Source organism: Triturus cristatus, chromosome 2_1, assembly GCF_964204655.1.
Source record: "Triturus cristatus chromosome 2_1, aTriCri1.1, whole genome shotgun sequence".
NCBI lineage: Eukaryota > Metazoa > Chordata > Amphibia > Caudata > Salamandridae > Triturus > Triturus cristatus.
The window spans coordinates 627,375,107-627,400,710 of NC_140581.1; the positions used below are offsets into that span (position 1 = coordinate 627,375,107).

The 25,604-nt window shown below is 42.0% G+C and overlaps 1 protein-coding gene across 1 annotated transcript in view; it reads right to left on the reverse strand.

Annotated features, from left to right (window-relative positions):
• Positions 1–25,604, reverse strand: part of SLCO4C1 (solute carrier organic anion transporter family member 4C1) — a 499,215-nt gene that overhangs the window by 138,472 nt on the left and 335,139 nt on the right. Inside the window, exon 9 of the mRNA XM_085632555.1 lies at positions 1,109–1,262. Within this exon, the coding sequence (XP_085488681.1) occupies positions 1,109–1,262 (154 nt within the window). The remainder of the gene's footprint in view (positions 1–1,108; positions 1,263–25,604) is intronic.

Here is a 25,604-nt window from a genome sequence, read left to right on the forward strand (position 1 = left end):
TGAACATATCGCCTGAGTAATTCCCAGATAGAGGGAATAGCAGTAGTCCAGGCAGGAAGCAATTAAAGCTTGGGGTATCGTTTTCTGTGCCAACTGAGGTATAAAAGGAAAGGTTTTCTTTAGCATCCCAACATAGCAGCATGCATCTATCACTTGATATACCTGGGCTTTGAAGGACAATTCTTTGTCAAACCTCACTCCAGGATTATGTGCAGAAGTTACTGGTTGAGGTACTGAACCAAGCTCAGAAGGTCCTTGTCCCCTTACCTATAACAGCCATGACCTCCTTGTCTGGCTTGAATCCAAAATGTTTTAGAGACAATTAAACAGTCCCTAAATAGGTACCACTTTTGTTCCATTCATGAAACCTCTCAAGTTCTTGGGTGCACCAGAAATCCATGACTAACATATTTCATGCAACCTTTTCTCAATCTCCTTAAACTTGAGCCAGTATTGGCCATGGGGTTGACCAGACCATCTGATCAACACCTCTTTAATCCTCTCATGATTATGTAGGTCATATATATTCAAATCCATATCTATTTTTGTACTGCACAAACATAATGTTGGAGCTCTCTCACCAAGTGTAAACTAATAAGTTTCATACACAGCCCATTAGGTGCAAACCACATGAAGATGTGTATTGCAAAGGATGCCCTACACATAGCGTGACATGATGTAGATAGGCAAAAACTGTGTGGTGGAAGGGCTGCTAGTCAAAGATTTCAAACATGAGAGCCAACAAAGGGATTTCGAGAACCAATGAGTAATGAAGAATTAAAGGGGTGATAAGGACTTCTAGGTCCAATTCCCCTGGTATTTCCTCTTTCTCCATTGTAATTTCAGCTGCCTTTTTCAGTTTCAGTGGGACCAGTAAATTTAATCACGCTTGTGATGAGACCCTATGTGGCGTGGTGAAAAATAGCGCTGGAGTAACCAACAACCAGATAAACGCAGACTGTGACAAATTAGCACTGTGTACCAAACTTTGTCCCAGTGCCTATTTTAGGTATTTCTGGTCCATGTTCACCGAGTTATGTACTTCTAATGAAGAGATGGAAGAAGATTTGATTACAGTAGGCAACATAATATAAGTTCAAAAGCTTACCTTTCCTTGACTGTCAGATGTGTATGATGAACAGCCAGCATAACAAGGGGAGAAATATTGAATATTATTTGATCCGCACACAGGTTCATAAGATGAGCGCAAGCAGCTGCAGTTAGCGTTGCATGGAGCTGTCAGCTCACCAATCGAACCAGTCCTGAAAGAGAGAACAGAAGTAAATTGCTTTTATTTCTAGTTCAATTTAATTTAATTATCCAGATAGCTTTATTTTTCCTCTCATCCAACTGTTTATGTTGACAATTCACAGTTACAAGTATGCAAGTAATAAAGTACCAACAACTGATACTGCAAGTCACCACAGAGACCATACAGAAGCTCAAGCCCACAGGACCAGTTCCCGAATGAGGTCATAGAATCCTGAGGTGACTGTTCAATATCCTTATTACATACATTGGGAATTTAATGTGTTTTTTTACAGTACATGATGCCTCAAATGCTGGAGTTTATGGAAACTGTGTGTGCATTTTCCATTAATGTACAATGTGAGTAATCAACTGTACATAGAAAGATATTGCGAAGGAAAACATATTTTCTGAATATTGGCCTAATGTGTTATGAACTGTGATATTTGCAATTACCAAAAATTAAATCTTTGAAGTTTTCCTCAAAAAGCTAAGTTATCTTTAATTACTATAGAGATGTTTTAGAGATGCAAACACAACATGTTGCCTGTTGCTTTTGGGGCGTAGAGGAGTTTTCAATTTTTTAACACATGAGGTGCAAGTTAAATATTTCAATATATACTGGGGCAGATTTACAAGCCCCCTGCGCCACCACTACGTCACTTTTTGTGACGTACTGGTGGCGCAGGGGGCTCCTCCATATTTACAAGGACAGGAAAAGCCACCCTGCATGACTTTTCCTCTCCTTGTAAATATGACCCCTTCACACGCAGCACTTTGCATTGAAGGAGCGTTCCATGGGTGTTGCTGTGGGTGTTCCCACATAACACCCATGGAACAAGACACATCTCCTGATTTACGAGAAATCGTAAATCTGGAGATGCGTCTGAATGCTGCGCCATCCTAGAGGTGGCGTAGCGAGGCACAATGAGGAGAAATGTTTTTATTTCTCCTCGTTTTTTCCTCTTTCAATGCGTGCATCATTCTACAGCACGCATTGAAAGAGGAAAATGCCTGTAGTGATTGTTTTTGTGCAGGAATGTGCCCCTTCCTGCACAAAAACAATCTCTCCACGATGCAGGCATCATGGTGCAAGAGTGCCTGCGTCAGCGCATGCCTGCAGTTTGTGTGCCAGCTCAGGGGGAAGCATAGAGATGCAAAATATTCTTGTAAATATGTCGCATCCCTGTACTTCGGAAGTGCTGCAGCGTGGCACAGCCAAAGGGCTTGCAGTGCCACGCTGCGGCACTTCCTTGTAGATCTGCCCCACTGTCCTTTTCTATTGTTGCATTTTGGCGCACCTATGCATCTACTGCACACTGTACTGGATAATTGGGGAATGGATTAAATATGAATGTAAAGCAAAACAATTAAGAGGATAGACAGCCCAAGGAATACTTTGGGATTTTGCAATGAAACCTCCACCAGATAGTCCCAATGCGTTCACCCTTCACCTTTTTCTTGGAGCATTTGTTTCCAATACAAATGACATTAACTCTCAGGTAAAATGAAAGTAAATGCAGCACTTGCAGATGGCCACGGTCACCCTGTCATCTAACTTTTTAGGTCAGGCGTTAGCCAAGTACTTTTGATTTTACAAAGTTTAAGTGTCGAACATACTTAAATTGGCCTTCAGCCAGCTGTCTTCATCCATCGGTCTGTTATTGTGTCATTCCCATTTTGCTTTCACCCACTATAGCGTACAGCATGCGGCAGTGAGTCAGCCTACTTCAGTCACTGACTAATGTCACTTTCAATCAATCAATCAATCAATCAATCAATCAATCAGAGTACTTGTAAAGCGCGCTACTTATGCGTGAGGGTCTCAAGGCGCTGAGGAGAGGGGGGGTGCTGCTACTGTTCGAAGAGCCAGGTCTTGAGGAGTCTTCTGAAGGCGAGTAGGTCTTGGGTCTGCCGTATGTGGGTAGGGAGGGTGTTCCAGGTCTTGGCGGCGAGGTAGGACAAGGATCTGCCACCGGAGGTCGTTCGTCGGATGCGGGGGCCGGCGGTGAGGGCGAGGCTGGCGGAGCGGAGCTGGCGGGTGGGGGTGTGGAAGCTGAGTCTGCTGTTCAGGTAGGCTGGTCCGGCGTTGTGGAGTGCTTTGTGTGCGTGGGTGAGGAGCTTGAAGGTGATCCTCTTGTCGACAGGGAGCCAGTGTAGGTCTCTCAGGTGGGGGTGATGTGGCTGCAGCGGTGGACGTTGACGATCAGTCGGGCGCAGGCGTTTTGGATGCGTTGTAGTCGTCGTAGGTGTTTGGCTGGGATTCCTGCGTAGAGTGCGTTGTCATAGCGCTCAAAAGCTTGTTCTCACTTTCGCTATTAAAGCAGCATTGTAATTATGCTCCTTGTTATGTCGAACAACTCTATGATAGTCTGGTAGCAGGTATTTTTAAGTTGAGGAGCCAGAGAGTATTCTTAGTACTTGTGGCTATGTGTTACAACTAGACTAAACAACGTTTAACAAAACGTAAGAATCATTGTACACTCGTAAATAAAAGTGCTGGTTTTTCTGTTACACCAAGAAGATGAAGTTTGTCTTGGGTAAACAAAGATACATATTCCCAAAAGGGGCATGCAATTGAACTCCTTCAAACCTCAAAATTGTTATGGTGGGCTTTCTGTAAAGTCGTGTTATGCAAAGGGAAGCAGTAAGAAAAGTGGAAAAAATCTCAAGGTACTAGGAAATTTCCAGAGAGTAAATTCAACAACAAAGTCACTAAGCAGTCTACTAACTTAATAGTGTTGAAAAATATCATTGGACATACAGGTTGTGTCAACAATATTGTGATGGCAAGAATGTCTTGGTACAGAACACTACAGGTAAGAATATATTTTTAAAGTGTATAATATATTTTTTAATATAGTTGTATATAGATTTTGTTATGTCTTATTACTTTTTTTGTTAGACGTTAATCATATTTTTATCATAAGTGTGTGTAATTTTTTTGCATACTATATTTTACTTTTACTTTGGTCATATATTTAAACAACTTTTTTATTTTATTTGAATTTTTTCATTTATTGTCAGGTTGTTTGGTTTGTAGGGGAGTAGGTGGAAAGTGTTTTTTAACTTCTAACTTTTTATAATATTTATATCTGTTTATAAATAGTTTCTTATTTTATTCATTTTAATTGGCTAATTTGATTATTCATTATGTACAATATTGTTATTCTAAATGTAATAGATATTTTACAACAGATTGATCATTAATTGTATTAACTGTTCATTGGTTGATTTGTTTATTGATTAGGCCAAATATTTGTTTTTTAATAATGTTTATATTCATCAATTGTATTATGTTTTAGTATTATATATAGTGTAATCTATATTACATAGAGACAGAGGAGTTCTGGATTCCAGTTTCTGCGCGGTTTCTAAGCGAGGGAGTGGCGGATGCCAGGTGCCGCTACAACTCCAGATGTGGCCCTGCGATTAAGCACTGTGTACTAAACGTGGCCGTGAGAGCCCACAGATGAGCCCTCACCAGAGTTTGGGGATGCAGCACCAGCCTACAGCAGAAAACCATCTTGAACCAGCCAGACCACACCCCCACCCGTTGCAGCCAGGGACTGCTGCTTGCCACCACCTTTGCCTGTGACTTCCGGATGGTAAAACCCATCAGGCTGTCCCGGCATGGTGAGGTGAGGGGAGAAGAGCCTTTAGGTTATGCCGTACAACTGGCCCAAGTCTCAGAGGCCATGGGTGGTGGAAGCGGACTCCCTTGAGAGGTCATGGAGCGCACCTGGAGAGAACAGGAGTTGCAGCAGCCAGCAGGGGGGAGAGCGGCAGATTAGTATAGCCGCACCAAGGTTGAGACCTGAATCTAAGGATGCAGCCCAGTTACGATCGGGTTCGGCTTGATGATGAGCTCCCAGTTACCAGTAACTCAGCACAGCGTAATCGGCTGCTCAACTTTCACTCCTGCTTTGCTTTCAACTTCCAGCCTAGTTAGAAAAAAAATATCAACAAAAGGGCATTCCAAGTGCATTGAAAATGCAGCCAAAGGCTGTCATGGGTCTCTCTGCTCATCAGCGGCCCGCATCACCTGGCGCAGGATTTTCACCAACAGGGATAAAGGGGCACATAACGACAGGCCCATAATGGTACTTAACTTAATTTACATTCAACTTTGCCACCCACGCAACTGTCTGCCCCTCTCCGTCCCCAGCTCCATCCCAGATCCTATTGCCTATCCTATTACATCATCCCTAGGGATCGAGACAGCAGACAGACAGTGGCACCACACTTCAGCAGTATTTGAGAGAGGGGTCATTAGAGGCGGTAAGAGGTGCTAGCGATCAATTTAAATGTCATGTGTTTAGGGAAAATCCAAGGCTCAGGCCATTACAGCAAGATGAAAGGAGAAGGCTGAAAGCCTGACAGGATGCCTGATAAAAACGATATGTTTATTTCCATTGATGATTTGGTAGGCAATATTTTGATTACAACAGTATTTTCTCCTGCTTTTCCCTCCACCTCCATCTTGCTTTTGTCCCCGCCTCCACCAAAGTGGCCTAAGATCACAGACTATTTCAAATTAAGTAAACCAAGCAGTAATAAGGGGATTTCTATTCATTCTCAACAAACAGATTGGATTTTAGGCAGTGAAAGTACTGAATCACAAAGCAAAGAGCAGGGCATTATTCCCCTAGATGTACACTGCACAATCTTAACCATCTCTGCCGAGGTTTATGCACCAGCCACTGACAGTTTTGATGGGAATATTTCAATTCTGAAGACTGTTTTTGATCGTTCTCGTTCTTTCCCATTGGAAGCAGAGGCCGAGAATATGAGAGATTCCAACAATAGCAATCTATCAAGTCTTATGGTCAGCTCTGTCAACAATATTACCAGCTTTTCTATAGGCCTCGGCGTGAAATTCCGCTCCGCGTGAGGAGTTTGCAAAGTTTTTCCCACTCTGCGTTCCACGTAGCATGCGGAGTTCTGACAAAACTGGAGTTTTTTCCTCGCTCGTGCTTGCCAATCTTAAATTGGTGAGCGCAAGCGAGGAAAATCTTACTCCAGACCACCTCCTGCCGAGATTTTTCACAGGGGGCGGTCACAGTTGCCCGCTACCGCCCGTATTGAGAAACCTTCTGTTCGCTTTAGTGAAGCTGCCGCTTGAGTAGAAAATCTATTCGAGTGGCGGAAAGAAGCAGCACCCTCTTGAACAGCGCATGGTGCTATTCGTACTGATTTTCCAGCACGGAATAAACCCTTGGCACTAAAAATCAGCATGAACGGCACAGCCTAATGCACTCCACCGCTACGTGGAACTCTGCGAACTCCGCCCATGCCTTCTTTTGTAAGGAACATCAGGGGACTAGCTCAATAATTTAGAACCAATTTGATCAGCTAACAGACTACAACAGGGAATTTTGCCAGTCGATTGTCTCTTTCCACCCCATTAATCCCAATTAAGCTACATTTTTTGAACAATGCGATCTCAACTACTCATGAAATCTGTTTTTCAAGATATTCCAATCTTATGTCTTTATGGGAAGAATATAACTTGTTTAATAAATCTTTCAGCAGTCAGCCTGGAGAAAAGCCCCGCATAATGTGAGCGTCAATATTTGGAGTGCTCTGCTTAACGGCCTGGGGCACAGTCTCTGCATCTCTGACGTACCACTCTGATAAATTTGATATGCAGATGGATATTTTAAATGCCCTAGCTGTCCATGTAGTTGGAATAGATGCAAAACTGTTGGCCTTGAATTTCCTAATAGCAAGAGTCCAGTCTGAGCCAGCAGTTTCAGATCATGTTTATCCTTTCGCTAGTACTATCAATTCTCTTTCAAGGATACCTTAAATGCTGGACTCTATTCTGGAAAAGAGTTCACTTCCAGTATAGCAGCCGTTACCTCCTCTAGGTAAACAGGATAAGTTGGAGCCTCGTCAGGTCCTTTTTTTGCCCAAAAGCTCACCTGCTTGCCCACTGTCTGTGATTCCTTTAATGTTCCGAAGGGATCAACACTCAAGGACTTTATTTCTTCTGAACTTCCGTCTGTGAGCACTGGTTGTAATAAAGAGGGCATTTTTGGGGCACCACAAGCCACAAGACGGTAATACTTGTTCATAACGTCATGAAGAATACAGCGGGAACCCCCCAGTTAACATTGTCCCTGGCCGTGAATGCAACACTAACAATATGTCGTCTAGTCTTATTTACTCAAAGGACAGTGCAGCTAGAAGAACAGACATCTACTGTGAGGCCACTCATGAAAAGGGAACGAAAGCAGCTTTGGAAAGCACGATATAATCACAATATCCACAGTAATTTGCCAGCTTAACCCCGCTCCCAAATGAGCCTCCGTTGGCTAATACAGACTTACTTTTATCAACTGATAAACAGGGTCCCAAGAGTACTACTGAAATAAAAAAGAATTTTTTATTTCAATGCAATACATCTTTAAAGCCAGAACACAACACTGACAATGTTAGTGGTGGTAAAACAGAGCCACGGAACAGTCAGTCCATTGCTCGTGATTCACCTTTATTATCTGTTACAGATTCACTAACTACGAGGAGTTGCCCTGTTAATATACACCCTAAGAGCCTCACTGTAGCCATCTAAAGATCTAAAACTACACTGAATGAAGAGCCAATGCTCTCTCATATCCAATCATCAATACAGCCGTCAACGGTTCCAGTGGTATTGTTGGAAACTGGCCGCCAATTAGATTAACCTACTGTTGACCCTTTGTCATCTAATATGCATATTGATACCAATGGCCAAATTCATTATCAGCTTACCATCTTCCAGGTAGGAGTATGACAAAACTAGTATGAATCCAGGAAGACCACACTGGAGGAGTAGATGCTGTAAGATAGGAGTCTATATCAAGTTTCGTTTTTCCAACCAAAAAGCTAGAGTTTATTCTGCATTTTGCATCTAAAGGTAATCATGATACCTTAAATAGGAGTATGCTATTTAAACTGTTTGGGACATTGGCGAGCTCCTGACACATTAATACAATTCTTTGGGAGGCAATAGCGTTTAAGGCAAACCCAAATCTGAGAGGAAAAGACAACATTATAACCACCTGCTCTTCCCCAGCGATAGCCAATCTTGTTTGGCATATCAAGGGCAAATTCTTCGCATGGGGCATTAAGTTGTCGCAAGTGCTCCCATCTCGTAACCCCAGCCCGTTATCATCAAGCATTAGCAACCCCAATGTCCCAGGTGTTGGGATGTTGAGAAGTGCCATTGACTATGGTTTTCAAAGGCATCTACTAGCACCCTTGGAAGTTACCAATGTGCATACAGAGGGACATCATCTTGAAGTCAGCTCTCATATACAGCAAGTGCACACAGAAGGCTCATGGATGAGAATTATTCTACCGACTGCTCGTGCATGATATACATGTGGGAAACAGAAAGTGGACCTCCATGAACCTGTTCCACCTCGTGCTATGAACTTAGTGAAAGAACTAATGTGTAATCTGGAATTTTTTAACCTCTGCGTAAAATTTTAGATTTGGTACAATCCCTGGAAATTCCCAATATTCAGAGGAACCAGGAATCTGACATAAGTCAGGTCCAATTAAAGGACAGAAATGTACAGAACCAATCACCACAATGCTTTGATTTATTGTTTGACTCTGCTAATAACTTCAGAAATATTTCAAAATTTTCACTCCTGATTTTGGAATGTGGTCGGCATAAGAGGGAAAAGTGAGAATCAAATATGGTCTGACTTTGTGGTACTCTGTATGCAGGAGACATGGGCTGTACCACTTTTACACATTAATGTTTTTGAAACAATCTATCCGGCAGCTACCCTATCTTCCTGTGGCCACCCTGGGGGCGATTGGTGATATACATTTTGGCCATGTTCAATGGCACGCCCTTCCTTTATAAAGCAGACACATAATTTTACCAGATACTTGCCCTTGAATTTGTGAATAGCTTATTGTTGAGCATTGTTCATTCTAAAGCCAATCGAAGCTTTGGCAAAGTTGGATTTTGATTTGGGTTCCCTTTAACCAAAAGGAGGCAATAAGGTGGGTTTGTTGTGGGGGGATGATTTCAATATCCATCTTTGACCCATTGTGTCACTGGATGCCTGTGGTTTTACGAGTGCATAAGGGAATCCTATGTCTCATTTATCTCACAATATATATGCCAATAATAATATTCACCTGATGATGAAATTCAATATGAGGTTTGCCAATGACTTTAGCAACATGAATGTTTTTTTCCTTAATACCTTGGTGGGTAAGGGTGAGGGCTCAGATACTCATTTCATTTTACGGTGTGCCAACTTAGTCAATATGGTAGGGGATAATCTTCTATGCAACCACGCTATCACTGACCATTTCCACCAAAGTAACATTTTAGGTATTTCCAACTGGCATGTTTGCAACCGGCCCAAAGCCAATGCTCTCTCATATCCAATCATCAATTCAGCCGTCAACGGTTCCAGTGGTATTGTTGGACACTGGCCGACAATTAGATCAACCTACTGTTGACCCTTTGTCATCCAATCTGCATATTGATTACCAATGGCCAAGTTCATTATCAGCTTACTATCTCCCAGGTAGGAGTATGACAAAACTAGTATGAATCCAGGAAGACCACACTGGAGGTGTAGACTCTGTAAGATAGGAGTCTATATTAAGCTTCGCTTCTCCAACCAAAAAGCTTTAGTTTATTCTGCATTTTGTATCTAAAGGCAATCACGATACCTTAAATAGGAGTATAATATTTAAACTGTTTGGGACATTGGCGAGCTCCAGACACATTAATACAATACATCGGGAGGCAATAGAGTTTAAGGCAAACCCAAATCTGAGATGAAAAGATACCACTATCACCACCTGGTCTAGTTTGGCATATCAAGGACAAATTCTTCGCATGGGGCATTGAACTGTCGCAAGTGCTCCCACCTCGTAACCCCAGACCATTATCACCAAGCTCTAGCAACCCCAATGTTCCAGGTGTTGGGATCTTGAGAAGTGCCAATGGCTATGCTTTTCCAACTGGCACGTTTGGGACCGGCCCAACTAGATGAGTCACCAGTATTTATGCCCAAAAGAAAAAAGGTACTCACATTAAATGGGAGTAGTTTGTTTATGCTGAGACATTTTTGTTCCAGTTAGTTACAGGAAATTCCACCTCAATTGATGCTTGTCTAGATACAGAGGTTGATGAAGCTAATATAAAGAGAGCTTTTATTATCCTATCAGAGGCAGTTAAGGGAGCACTATGCAGGTCAACAAATGGGGGTTCAGAGAAGAGAAGCAGGTTCAGAGAAGAGAATGGGTTTGATGCAATACTCTGTAGATCCTACAAATAACCAATGACCTATCTCCGTAGACAACCTAGGTCAGCCTCTGTAGTCGCATGTTGCAGGAAGGGCTATAAGAAGGCAATCACAGATAGGAAAAATTCACTCAAGTTGAAGGCTTGAGGAGATCTACAGGAAGCTACACTTAGTAATGATCAGAAAGCCTTTTGCTGTGTTATAAACCAATCGTTCTTTAAAGATCCTCAAGAACCTCTGTTTGAAATAGCAGTTTCTAGTCAGGATTGGTCTGCCTTTTTTGGGGGCATCTAATCTAATAGGGAAGGAGAGGAAGGTGTAAGGGAGTCATCTGGCACAGCAAAGGAACACTTTTTCTCCAAGTATTGCCCCTCCCTAGAGGACGTGAAAGAGGCTATAATATCTACCTAGCTGGAAAGCCCCTGGCCTGATTGGGGTCCCCTTAGATCTATTCAAGAGTAATCCTGATTTATGGGCCTGACTGTTTCTCTGCCAAAGTTCCATCATGGTCCGACTCCCTAATTGTCCTGATCTTTATAAAGGGGAATCGAGAGGACCCTTGCTGATATCGCCCAATCTCTCTTCTGGACTCAACAGTAATGGTATTGTGCTGCGTCTTACTCTCCCGCCTTGAGGCGTGGGCCAAGGAGACCGGTGACTTTTCGGACATTCAGTATGGGTTCAGGAGAGGGCTGGAGATTGAGGACCAATGTCTTGATCTCTCCCTCCTATTGGAGAAATATAAAGTTGCCAAGCGAGGTTCCCTGCTCTTGGGTTTCATGGATCTGTCCAGTGCCTTTGATTGCGTATCCCACACTAAATTGTGAAAGACCTGGGCACTGACAGATCCATAATCAACATCATTAGGGAAATATACAATGATTCCAAAGTGGCAGTCAGATTTGTGCTGCGGGGGAAAGTGTTCTGAGATGTTTGGAGTTAGCAGGGAAAAAGTGTGTCTTGTGTCTTTCCTTATCTCTCTCTGTATTAAGCATCTGGAGACGGAGTTAATGTTAAGGTATAGAGACATGCCCAGATTGGACTTTGTCCCATACAAGCATTATTATATGATGACAACACTGTCCTCATGGGCCGCACACCTGTCGCCCTGGGGCGAATACTGGCACGGTTTGCTCATTTATGGAGGGGCTAAACCTGAGAAGTAATATTACCAAGTCCTTCATAATATCCTGTGGATATAAAAGTAAACTAAAGTGATTCTTCAAGCTATGTGGTAACCCATTAAAACACCAGCGACAACTTCAGCTATCTAAGGGTAACATTTAATAGTAGAGGCTCATGGGTTCCTCAGTTGGAAGTCAGAAACAATAAGTTAGCAAGGAGTATTAATGACCTTTTCTCCTTCGCAGCCAAATTGGGTAAAAGATTGATTGCACATATGTTGACCATCTACCGGACTAAATGTATTAGCATGGCAACCTATGGGGGAGGGGTACGCTGTTTACAGGTGGCCTGTTGTTTAGAGGTAACAGAAAACAAATGGATCCACCACTTTGTCTCTTCCATGTGCTCTTCTACTTTTATTTTCCATAGGGAGTTAGGGCTATTATACCTTGAGGACATTCTAAGGACATGTCCAATGATGTTGTGGCACAGGGCTTGGACTAATAAGGCTCTATCACTGAATAGAATGATATTCAAGGATTGTTTGTCTCTGTCCCGAGGACTAGAGAGTCCCTGGCTGGGGGAATCAGGTATATTGCTATGGCCTTGGGTAGGTGGGAGTTCTTTGAAGATTCACCTACAACCTTAATCTTGGTGGGAAAAAGTCATTTAGGGCCATGTGCTACACCGTTTGGGAAGAAAAGAGGTGGGTAACTTCATACATGTAGCCTAATCTACATAGGGGCATTTAACCATTGTTGGTACTTGATGCACAGCATTATCAGCACTTTATCCTACTCCGGTTTCAGTGTATGCTATTTCATAGGCTAGTCCCTTTTCCTATGTGTAATGACCGGAAACATGATCTTTTACCTTGCCTGTGCGATCAGAAATCAGCACAGCCACTTGACACATAGCATGTATTTGCACTTTTTATTCAAACTGCAGATCCCCTACCATCAAGCCCCTCTTGATAAAATATTCCTTTTGTCATTGCACAGAAGCACTGCACTTTTTGGAATCCCTGGCCTCAGAAGAAATTGTGTCAATTGTGTGCTCTTGCCCAAGGCTGGTGATTAAGGCCAGGAAATTGCTGGGATACGTTCTAAAGCTGATTGCTATTTTAGGTTTTTTGAGACAAATATGCACCTCTGCACTGAAGCACTGCACCTATTTGTAATCTTTGCCCCTAGATGAGATTGTGTTGACTTTGTGTATAACTTCATGGCCCATGCTTAACACTGGAAAATTGCATAGGCAGGCTTCCAAGTTGATCGCTATTAAAATTGTGCAGTTTGTGATCTCTGTTCTTTAGAACTTTTAAATGCATTGAGGAAGGATCATAGTTTTGATATTTTTAAGAATGCCAACGTGCAGTACGTTTTATCATAAATTGTGTCTTATAGTATATTTGTGTATTTTACTTTTATAGCTCATACTCTATGACCGATTAAAGTTGAAATATATATATATATATTCATATATATATATATACATACATATATATACATACATATATATATGTATATATATACATACACATACCTATACATACATATATGTATATACACATACATATATATATACATACATATATATACATAGATTCATACCATACATACATACATACATATGGGTCACCAGTAGGTAGTTATAGTTAGGACCTAGTTTCCATAGGAAAAGCGTTTTTTGTTTTCACAATAACTTTGGCGCCGGTTGACGACTCTTCGCGAAATTTTCAAAACTAGTGGCCAGCTCCGGTCAGCTCCAGTCTTAAAGGTTTAGGGGTGATTCGCCAAGCAGGGGACGAGAAAAAAAGGGGGGCCCCAAAGCATTTTTTCCCCATGTTATTTTCCATAGGAAACTTTAGACACGGCTACAGCCCGAACTGCTGAACGGAATTACACCAAATTTGGCGAAGAGGTAGCCCTTGATTCAGAAAGAGCCCTTTTTGTTAAATGGTGTAAATGTGTTCAGTAGTTCCTGAGTTATTAAAAAAATAAAACAATCGTTATCTGGGCGGAGCCTAACCCCCGAGCACGAGCTTGGCTCTAATTGGCTGCCAACACTTCAAACCAGGAAGTGTTGGCAGCCATCTTGTGCTCGGACACAGGGAGAAAGAAAAGGGGAGGAAAAAGTTAAAAAAAAACAATACAAAGGGGCAGGGTAAAACACCCTGACCCCCCAGGCCTATTCAAGGGGTCCCATAGGATCCCCCAGGCCCAAAAAAAGCATTTGGTGCGCAAATCCGTCCAAAAATTGAAAAAAATGAAGCGTGGTCTCCTGCACTTCGTTTTCAAAGTCCCATGTGCATTTATTTATGTAGCGGGGGCCCGAGGGGGCACGCGGTGGCCCCCGCAGCCCTGGGGACCACCAACCCCTGGGGCTAAGCAGAGTGCCCTCCTGCAGCCCCGGGGACTGCCACCCCACGGTACTTCCTTTTTAATAAGTGGGGATCCCCACCCCCGGGGCTTTTCTAATATATTCGCGGGGGCACACAGCCCCCCCGCAGCCCCAGGGACCGCCACCCCACAGGGCTTGTTTTTTTAAAATTAAAATAAATCTGTGTGGGGGGCTCGAGCCACCCAATGTGGCCCGGGGACCGCCACCTCCCCAGGGCACTAAAAATGCAAATGTGGGTGTCTGTTACGGAGCCCCGGGGACCACCACCTCCCCGGGGCTTTGCACTCGTAGGGAGGGGGGCCGCGTGGCCCTCCTCCTGGAGCCCTTGGTGGCCCTGGGGACCACCATCCCCCAGGGCCGGCTCCTGCAGTGTCCCGGGTTGCCCACCCCCGGAACACTGCTGTTTACTATGACAGGGCAGGAGCACACCTCCCGCCCTGTCATAGTAAACTTGCTTTGGATTTTGGAAGCGAGAGCAGGGAAGCCTGCTCTCTTTCAAAATCCAAAGCAGGATTGCTTTTCCACACGGGGAGCTGCATGTCAGCAGCTCCCCGTGTGGAAAAGCAATGCCGACTCCCGCAGGAGACGGGGTGCTGGCGGGACCATGGGGGCATTGGGGCTCCCCCCACGGTCCCCAACGGAGTGGCCAGGCCCTGTGGGATTGGGTCCCCGGGGCCCAGAGTGGCGTGGAGGGGGGCCACGCGGCCCACTCCCTAAAAAAACAAAAAATAAAATAAAAGGCAGGCCGGCCCCAGGAACTGGGTTCCCCGGGGCCATAATTGGCCTGAGGAGGGGGCCACACGGTCCCATGGATATCAGACACGTATAAATTCACGCCCTGAAGAAGGTGTTACCCCGGGAAAGGGGGTGTTACACCAAAACGTGCGTCGGTGTTTTTGAATTGATCTGCTGTTTAGCCTTATCAGTTACATAGAATCATTGAGATTTTATATTTTCAAAAGGATAATCTCTTGTTCTTCTTTTCCCCATTGAATTTTCATGATCATAAACTCTTACCAACAATATATTAATTCTTGTTTTTTCCTGAAAAAAAGACATGCCAACTACGTTGGGCCTCTGAATTGTCACTTTCCAGATTTTAGGATGTATGTGTAGTATGTTTTCATGGTTTGAATGGATTTAAGTGTGAGTGAGAATGTTTGAATAATCTGTGTCTCAGATTTCCATGGGCATTGTTGTTCGTATGATTATGATGCTATTTGTTAGTTGAATTGTTTTTTTCAATATATGATTTATGCATTTAAGAAATGTTTTCAATCACTTTGAAAATAAAAAAGTAAAAATATGGTAACCTGTTTCGTGGTACAATTTATATGCATGGTCTAGCAAGAGTGGTCTTTATTATAAACTGACTTAATTGCATATTGTCAAAGCACATAGGTACAGCAGACTCCTCCTTGTTTACTAACTCATGCAGTGCTACAATCCCAAGAGCACTACCCATGCAGTCCAGAAATCCCCCTGTCACTCCGTGTGCACTCTTCATGCAATGGCCTAGGCAAAAATATATTCACTGCTACAATCCCCAGAGCGGTACCTATGCACTCCAGCATTCCCCTTGTCACTCTGTGAGCACTCTTCTAATCACCCGGTCAGCACATATACTTATCCAATCACTGTACCAATACCCAATCACTTATACATTCACCATGTAGTATCATTGCAGCACTCTAATCATCCAGTCACTAACCATGTGTTTATGCATGAACCAGGCACTAACAGATGTGGTGCTACAATCCCCTGAGGACTACCTATGCAGTCCAGTAATCTGCCTGTCACTACCTATGCACTCCTTCAATCACCCAGCCAGCACAATGTACTTATCCAATCAGTCCACCAAAACCCAAACACTTATAAATTCACCATGTACTCTCCTCACAGTACTGTAATCATCCAGTCACTACCCATGTACTGATGCAATGGCCCAGGCACTAACACATGCACTGCTACAATCCCCAGATCACTACCCATGCAGTCCAGCAATCCCTCTGTCACTCCCTGTGCACTCTTCCATTCACTCTGCCAGCACCATATACTTATCAAATTGATCTGCTAAAACCCCAGCACTTGTAAATTCACCATGCAGTCTCCTTGCAGCACTCTAATCATCCAGTCACTACGCATGTACTCATGCAATGGCACAGGCATGAACTCATGGCAAATACAGAGGAGGTGATGCTAATCACAGGGGTACCCCAACGCATAGTCTTCCCTAGTGTATGTAGGTGTTTTCACTGTATTTTAAGTGTCTTTTAGCATAGCACTGGCTCTGGGCCTGGTTAGTCAGAGTCAGTTACCACCAGTACCCGTTAGCAAAACGTTGGGGGCACAGGAGGACTTTCTGCTCCTCTGCTGGTTCTTTCTGCCCATCTCTTGCTTCTTCCTGCACTTCTCTTCGTCTTTCTGGACTTCTGTTGCCTCTTTCAGCATTTGTCTTGCTTTTTTCTGCCTCTTTCTTCACATGTCCTACCTTTGAAATTCACTGAAAAAACCATAGGTTTCGGGGACGTCATAGTTAGAAATTAGCATTTAAAAAAACCTTTGAAATTCACTGAAAAAACCATAGGTTTCAGGGACGTTACAGTTAGAAATTAGTATTAAAAAAACCTTTGAAATTCATTGAAAAAAACACAGGTTTCAGGGACGTTATAGTTAGTTGGACATTTCACTTGCACAAAACCAGAGAAATTCGGCCGTTATAGTTAGTTCAGCTATTTATAACTCCCGCCCCCGCAATGCACTGCTGATGACGTCACAATTTACATAAATCATGACATAGTCAGTGACATCACTGATGACATCACTGATGAAATCTCAAATGACATCACTATATATATCAATATATATATATATATATTGCGAGTCACATCCTTAGAAGTTACCGGGACACTTAAACAGCGGTGCATTACAGGGTCCAAGGCTCCCTGTCAACAATTCAGTTCGACAATGCCAGAGGCACTCCATGCACTCCTTACCAAAGAAAGCACGCTCCAGATCACGGGGCTTCAAAGTCGTTTATTTTCAATAACCAAGCCGCACATGCCCAACGCGTTTCGGCGTCACCGCCTTGATCACGGGTAAAACTGTTTTCCAAGTATGTCACATTTTAAACAATCAACAATTTACTACGCATGGCGTGAATGCCAAATAAAGTGAAACAAAAAGAGGACATATCGGAAACAGAACACAGGCACATTGATACAATCTCATTCCCAATGCGTCGGCCATTTTTGAATGGTAAAACACTCCAAATAAGGTACTCAATTATTCACATTACAAGTTTGTCAAATTACTTAAGTCATTTGCTTCTTGATTTGAACAAATGTGCATTACTTTACACATAGTCTGTGCCATACGGTCGCCAAATTAAATAACTACGTACAATTCAACAGCCACAGATTTCCTCCTATATACACGCTGTATACAAATTGTAACAAAAAGTACCTACTTAGGAAAAGGTGTGCCTAAAAAAACATAGTATACTGTTTTAATAACATAATAGCATCCGATAACTCATCATGTATGTACATCAACATCTGATTTTTTTAAAAAATTTTATATATACAAAACTTTATTGACACTCCGTAAATGCGAAAATGCTGCTACCATTTCGGTAGTGTCACTGCTACTGCGTATATTGAAGCAATATATAAGTAAATACATATCTCTGTATACACATATGTATATATGGGCAAAATGGTATGCGCCTAATAGGCAGAAGAAAACTTCAAATGGCTTCACCAAGAGTAAGATAATAATCCACCTCAAATTAAACGATGCATCAAACCAATACAGGTTGTATGAAATAATCAATCAATGAAGGTACCCACAATACACCGAATACTCACAACCAGTAAACAAAAATTGAAGGTGGTGGAGCCAAAAGTAATTTTGTACATATCTTACTATTGGTAAATTATGAAGCCAAATTAAATAATACAACCCTAGTGGGTAAGGATTTCTTCAATATACCAATATAAACCACATTGTGAGATACAAAACAAATATTATGCGAGTAAGCAGATAGACTCACAATAAAACCCCAGTGGGTAAATATTCAGGTAGCAGAATTAGCATAAATAGAATTAAACATGTGATCCTACTAATGACAGTAAAGGAAACAAAACCATTCTCAATTGAACCCCAGTGGGTGATGGAACTATCGTAGACCAATACTGATAATTGATTATTAATAATAAATCATACTCGGAGTGTGTCTTCACATCAAATAATTCTTACATGTCAACTCCATCTGAAAAGAATAATAGATGCGATGAAACTCAATGGTTATCACATTTAGGACACACTATTTCACAATCAATTATTACTCTTACACTGGAATGAAAACTGATCAATGTGCATGAATAAGTTAAAAAGGATGTCTGTCAGAAGATATATGGGATTGGAAACAAGGGGTCAGAAAAATCGAAAATGAAGAATTTTCAGAATGTGGTAAATCTTTCTAGCCATTGTTTAAGTACTGATGAGTATGATGTACTACAGTTTGGTTTATCTTTCTGTCCCACAGCTTTGTTTTCGTATCCTAAAGAAAGAGTAGATTTATATCACTTCACTAGGAAACTAAGGTTACATAAATGGCACAAATTGAAAGTTAAAAACACCCACCCTCAGAACCTCTTAACTAAAGTTAGTCCAGTGCAGGACACCATTAATGAGGTTAATACTTTGATTGCCTTAAAAGAACTAGAATTTGAAGACATTATTGATCCTATTCCCATCACTGCTCATTCATTAGGCTTTAAGACTGACCTCAGTTGTCCCAATGACTTTTCACCCAAATCAAATTTTAACCCTACTATGCCCCCTAGTGGCATAGACATATTTGAAACTCTAGTGATTGCAGACCTTAAATCCTTAGCCAGAAAGAGGAAATGGCGGTGTGACAATCTAAGTAAACGACAAAGACTAGCAGTAAAGTCCCTACAAACTGACAAAAACATAGTGATCCGGCAATCGGATAAAGGGGGTAATGTAGTTATACAGGATGTACAGGATTACCTTCAGGAAGGGCTACGTCAGCTGGAAGCTATTGAATGTTATTAGACAGTGGATGTAGGCAAAATAGACGAGTCCAATACTACTTATCACAAAATGTTAAAGGATTGGCATACTCAGGGGATCCTGGAATGGAATGAATATTCCTATCTATTGAACCGTACACCCAAAGTAGCTTTACTATACCTTTTGCCTAAAGTACATAAAGACATGAAGAAACCCCCAGGTAGACCTATTGTGTCATCTATAGGATCACTTTTGGAAAAAACATCTAAGTACATTGATTATTTTCTGCGTTCTTACGTAGAGAGTCTTCCATCTTACCTGAAAGATAGCAGGGATTTTCTTAGGAAAATTAACAACATCATTTGGCAAAAAGACTACTTGCTAATCACACTTGATGTGTGTAGTCTTTACACGTCCATTAGACATGAGGACGGTTTACAGGCTTGTAAACAATTCTTGTCGTCACGTTCTATTTCCTTTCTGCAACATACAGACATGCTACTCCTGATGATTAGATTCTGTTTGGAGAATAATTTTTTTGTCTTCAATGACAACTTTTACAGACAAAAACAGGGTACTGCTATGGGCACCTGCTTTGCTCCCAGTTATGCCAACCTGTTCATGGGGTACTGGGAGCAGCAGGTGCCTAAGGTGTACGGTCCATATCGCAACCATGTGAAAACATGGTTGCGATATATTGATGATCTCTTTATCATCTGGGAGGGAAGTGAAGATCTTGCCCTGGAATTCATTAAAGTACTCAATGATAATGAGTTCAACTTGAAATTTGAGGGGACCATCAGCAATTCATGTATTGAATTTCTTGATCTGCAGATTCAGCCAGTAGGAGATACATTAACTACGAAATTGTATCGTAAGAAAACATCTGGTAACACGTTGTTACACGCTGACAGCGGACATTCCAAAGCCCTCATTAAAAGCATCCCATTTGGGGAGTTCCTCCGGGCGCGGAGGAACTGTAGTTCTGACTACAATTTTGAACTAGAATGTGAAATCATGAATGAGAGGTTTGTGGAAAGGGGATATAATCCCAATATCATCACACAAGCTCGCGTGAAAGCTTCCAAATTCAAGCATGAAGAACTACTGGTCCCTAAAGTAAACCCTGATGAGGAAAACAGCAATATTATCAGATACATAACAACGTACAATTCAGGTTCATATGATGTGAAAAAGTGTCTGAAACGACATTGGGGCATCCTTAAAACTGAGTCAACTCTGGAAGAGATCGTTAATGATGTGCCCAATGTTACTTTTAGGAAGGCAGATTCCTTAGGTAACAAACTCTGTAAGAACGAAATCAGTTGTATGAGACCCTCTACCATAGAAGTGCAGGGCTTTTACACTTGCATGTCTTGTAAGGCTTGTAAATTCAGCTCTAATGTGAAAAAAGTTCACTACCCTATCACAGACGCAAACAGAAACATTGATAAACATCTTAGTTGCCTATCGGATCACTGTGTTTATGTATTAACGTGCCCTTGTGCCAAAAGATACGTGGGCAGCACGATGTTTGCTGCCAAGAAACGTGTCTTAGAGCATATGAGGGCCATACAAAACAGGGACAAGCTTTCTTCCATAGCACGACACTATGAAGAGTTCCATAAAAGCAATCGTAGTTTGCTAAAATTCTTTGTGATTGATCGGATACCCGCAACAATCAGAGGAGGGGATAGAATACGCAAACTACGACAGTTAGAATCCAAATATATTTTGGAACTTGACACAAAGATCCCGGTTGGTCTGAATTCCGAGGAAGAATTGTCTTGGTTTTTGGGCGAGTAGAAATTTAATCTATAATTGTTCTTCTGTGATTTTTAAGGAATGATGACTTGCATTTGGTGTATTAATGGACTTTGACCCATATATCTTCTGACAGACATCCTTTTTAACTTATTCATGCACATTGATCAGTTTTCATTCCAGTGTAAGAGTAATAATTGATTGTGAAATAGTGTGTCCTAAATGTGATAACCATTGAGTTTCATCGCATCTATTATTCTTTTCAGATGGAGTTGACATGTAAGAATTATTTGATGTGAAGACACACTCCGAGTATGATTTATTATTAATAATCAATTATCAGTATTGGTCTACGATAGTTCCATCACCCACTGGGGTTCAATTGAGAATGGTTTTGTTTCCTTTACTGTCATTAGTAGGATCACATGTTTAATTCTATTTATGCTAATTCTGCTACCTGAATATTTACCCACTGGGGTTTTATTGTGAGTCTATCTGCTTACTCGCATAATATTTGTTTTGTATCTCACAATGTGGTTTATATTGGTATATTGAAGAAATCCTTACCCACTAGGGTTGTATTATTTAATTTGGCTTCATAATTTACCAATAGTAAGATATGTACAAAATTACTTTTGGCTCCACCACCTTCAATTTTTGTTTACTGGTTGTGAGTATTCGGTGTATTGTGGGTACCTTCATTGATTGATTATTTCATACAACCTGTATTGGTTTGATGCATCGTTTAATTTGAGGTGGATTATTATCTTACTCTTGGTGAAGCCATTTGAAGTTTTCTTCTGCCTATTAGGCGCATACCATTTTGCCCATATATACATATGTGTATACAGAGATATGTATTTACTTATATATTGCTTCAATATACGCAGTAGCAGTGACACTACCGAAATGGTAGCAGCATTTTCGCATTTACGGAGTGTCAATAAAGTTTTGTATATATAAAAAAATATTAAAAAATCAGATGTTGATGTACATACATGATGAGTTATCGGATGCTATTATGTTATTAAAACAGTATACTATGTTTTTTTAGGCACACCTTTTCCTAAGTAGGTACTTTTTGATACAAATTGTATACAGCGTGTATATAGGAGGAAATCTGTGGCTGTTGAATTGTACGTAGTTATTTAATTTGGCGACCGTATGGCACAGACTATGTGTAAAGTAATGCACATTTGTTCAAATCAAGAAGTAATTTGACAAACTTGTAATGTGAATAATTGAGTACCTTATTTGGAGTGTTTTACCATTCAAAAATGGCCGACGCATTGGGAATGAGATTGTATCAATGTGCCTGTGTTCTGTTTCCGATATGTCCTCTTTTTGTTTCACTTTATTTGGCGTTCACGCCATGCGTAGTAAATTGTTGATTGTTTAAAATGTGACATACTTGGAAAACAGATTTACCCGTGATCAAGGCGGTGACGCCGAAACGCGTTGGGCATGTGCGGCTTGGTTATTGAAAATAAACGACTTTGAAGCCCCGTGATCTGGAGCGTGCTTTCTTTGGTAAGGAGTGCATGGAGTGCCTCTGGCATTGTCGAACTGAATATATATATATATATATATTCACTGAAAAAACCATAGGTTTCACACACGTTATAGTTAGGAATTAGCATTTAAAAAACCTTGCAAATTCACTGAAAAAACCATAGGTTTCACACATGTTATAGTTAGCTGGACATTTTACTGATAAAAAACCAATGAAATTCCCCCATTATAGTTAGTGCAGGCAACTATAACTCACGCGAGCGCAATCCTCTGCTGATGACATGTGTCTTTATGAAAAAAAAATATTTGTAATATATGTATAGCTAAAATTTAATGGAAGAAGACATGGGCAAATAAGTGTCTAAATACAGTAGTAGCATCAGCAGAGGATTGCGGTCGCGTGAGTTATAGTTGCCTGCACTAACTATAACGGGGGAATTTCATTGGTTTTTTATCAGTAAAATGTCCAGCTAACTATAACATGTGTGAAACCTATGGTTTTTTCAGTGAATTTGCAAGGTTTTTTAAATGCTAATTCCTAACTATAACGTGTGTGAAACCTATGGTTTTTTAAGTGAATTTGTACGTTTTTTTAAATGCTAAGTTACTTTACGCCATTCGTGGCGTGCGCGCCCACTTAACGTAGTTCGTTCCGTGCGCGCACGGTGCGCTTCACGCACCGTGCGCGCACAGTGAGCACGCGGTGCGCTTCGCGCACCGCGCGCCCACTTTACGCAGCTAGTGCCGTGTACGCACGGTGGGCACGCGGTGCGCTACGCGCACCGCATGCCCACGTTACGCTGGATGGGCCATGTACACACGATGCGCTTCGCGCACCGTGCGCACATGGAGGACATATTATGCGCTTCGTTGTGAAAGGTAATGTTTGATTTTTTGCAAATATATGCAATGCACAGATGGTCTGAACACGGGGTGTGGAGACTGTGGTAATTATTTTTTTTTAAAGTTTTTTTACCGTACGCGTACGGTAAGCGTAATCGGCGATTTTTAAAAAAAAATGTAAATTGAATTTTTGGCCTTGGGGGTTCTTAGGGGACACATTCATTATGGCTAGGTGGTTGGGAGCAGTCTAAACAGCCCCTTTACATGTTTTTTGCCTTTGTTTTTCCTCCTCCCCCTCAGAGTGCGAGATAGAAAATGGCGGCCGCCGCTTCCTGGTTTCGACCGATTCGAATGTTTACTAAGATCTAACAGCCAATCAGAATCGCGCTCGCGCACGGCACCGTACGCGTACGGTAAGCTTACCGTAAGCGCACGGTAAGCGCACCGTAAGCTGCCACAGATATATATTGATTTAAAGGCTATTTTCTCAGGATCTACTGAACAGATTTACACCAAACCTACAAAAGGCACTTCCTTGACCTGTGGACTACCTCTCTGCCAAATTTCAAGTAACTCTGTTCAGCCGTTCAGTCTGTAGCTGTGTCTAAAGGTCCTATGGAAAAATGCATGTGAAAAACGCGTTTTGGGACCCCCCTTTTTTCTCAGCCCCCGCTTGACGAATCCCCCCGAGACTTTCAGGGTAGGAGCGGAGCATAGCGCCCCACCTATTTTGAAAATTTCGCGAGGATTCGTCGACCGGCGCCAAAGTTATTCCAAATAGAATGTTGCGGATTTCCTATGGAAACGTGGTCCTAACTATAACTATCTACTGGCGACCGCCAGTAGATAATATATATATAGTCGCGAGCTGCCCTATGTTGCACTATCTTCATGTGAGCAAGGCTGCGGACGCAGTCGAAACGCGTCATGAAATAAACCTGATCACTTCTACTTTGGTCGTGCTTTTTACCTGCCTGAGAGCGTACGAAACTTTGGTTAATTAGAGTTAATTTGCCGGTTGCTTCGCCGGCGTGTACGCCACCTTCCATGGGGCTGGCTGTCCAGAAGGAGCGGATGTATTTTGGATATATATATATATATATATATATATATATATATATATATATATATATATATATATATATATTACCTACTGGCGGTCGCCAGTAGGTAGTTATAGTTAGGACCCTGTTTCCATAGGAAAACCGCAACATTCTATTTGGAATAACTTTGGCGCTGGTCGACGAATCCTCGCGAAATTTTTAAAACTAATGGGGCGCTACGCTCCGCTCCTACCCTGAAAGTCTCGGGGGGATTCGTCAAGCGGGGGCCGAGAAAAAAGGGGGGTCCCAAAACGCGTATTCCCCATGCATTTTTCCATAGGACCTTTAGACACAGCTACAGCCCGAACGGCTGAACAGAGTTACTTGAAATTTGGCAGAGAGGTAGTCCTCAGGTCAAGGAAGTGCCTTTTGTAGGTCTGGTGTAAATCTGTTCAGTAGTTCCTGAGAAAATAGCATTTAAATCAATATATATATCTGTGGCAGCTTACGGTGCGCTTACGGTAAGCTTACGGTAAGCTTACCGTACGCGTACGGTGCCGTGCGCGAGCGCGAATCTGATTGGATGTTAGATCTTAGTAAACGTTCGAATCGGTCGAATCCAGGAAGTGGCGGCCGCCATTTTCTCTCTCGCACTCTGAGAGGGGGTTAAAAAACAAAGGCCAAAAACATGTAAAGGGGCTGTTTAGACAGCTCCTAAGCACCTAGCCATGTTGAGGGAGTCCCCAAAGATCCCCCAAGGCCAAAAACGGAAGTTTAATTTTTTCGATAATTTCGCCGATTACGCTTACCGTACGCGTACGGTAAAAATTATTTTAAAAAAAAAAAATATCCACAATCTCCCCACCCCATGTGCAAATGTTGCCCCAAGGGCACCATTTGTGCATGGCATATGACCGGTGTGAAAAAATTAAAATATTACCTTTCACAACGAAGCGCATCATATGTCCTCCATGTGCGCACGGTGCGTGAAGCGCATCGTGCGTACATGGCCCATCTAGCGTAACGTGGGCACGCGGTGCACGTAGCTCACCGCGTGCCCACCGTGCGTGCACGGCACTAACTGCGTAAAGTGGGCGCGCGGTGCGCAAAGCGCACCGTGCGCGCACGGAACGAACTGCGTTAAGTGGGCGCGCACGCCACGAATGGAGTAAAGTAACTTAGCATTTAAAAAAACGTACAAATTCACTGAAAAAACCATAGGTTTCACACACGTTATAGTTAGGAATTAGCATTTAAAAAACCTTGCAAATTCACTGAAAAAACCATAGGTTTCACACATGTTATAGTTAGCTGGACATTTTACTGATAAAAAAACAATGAAATTCCCCCGTTA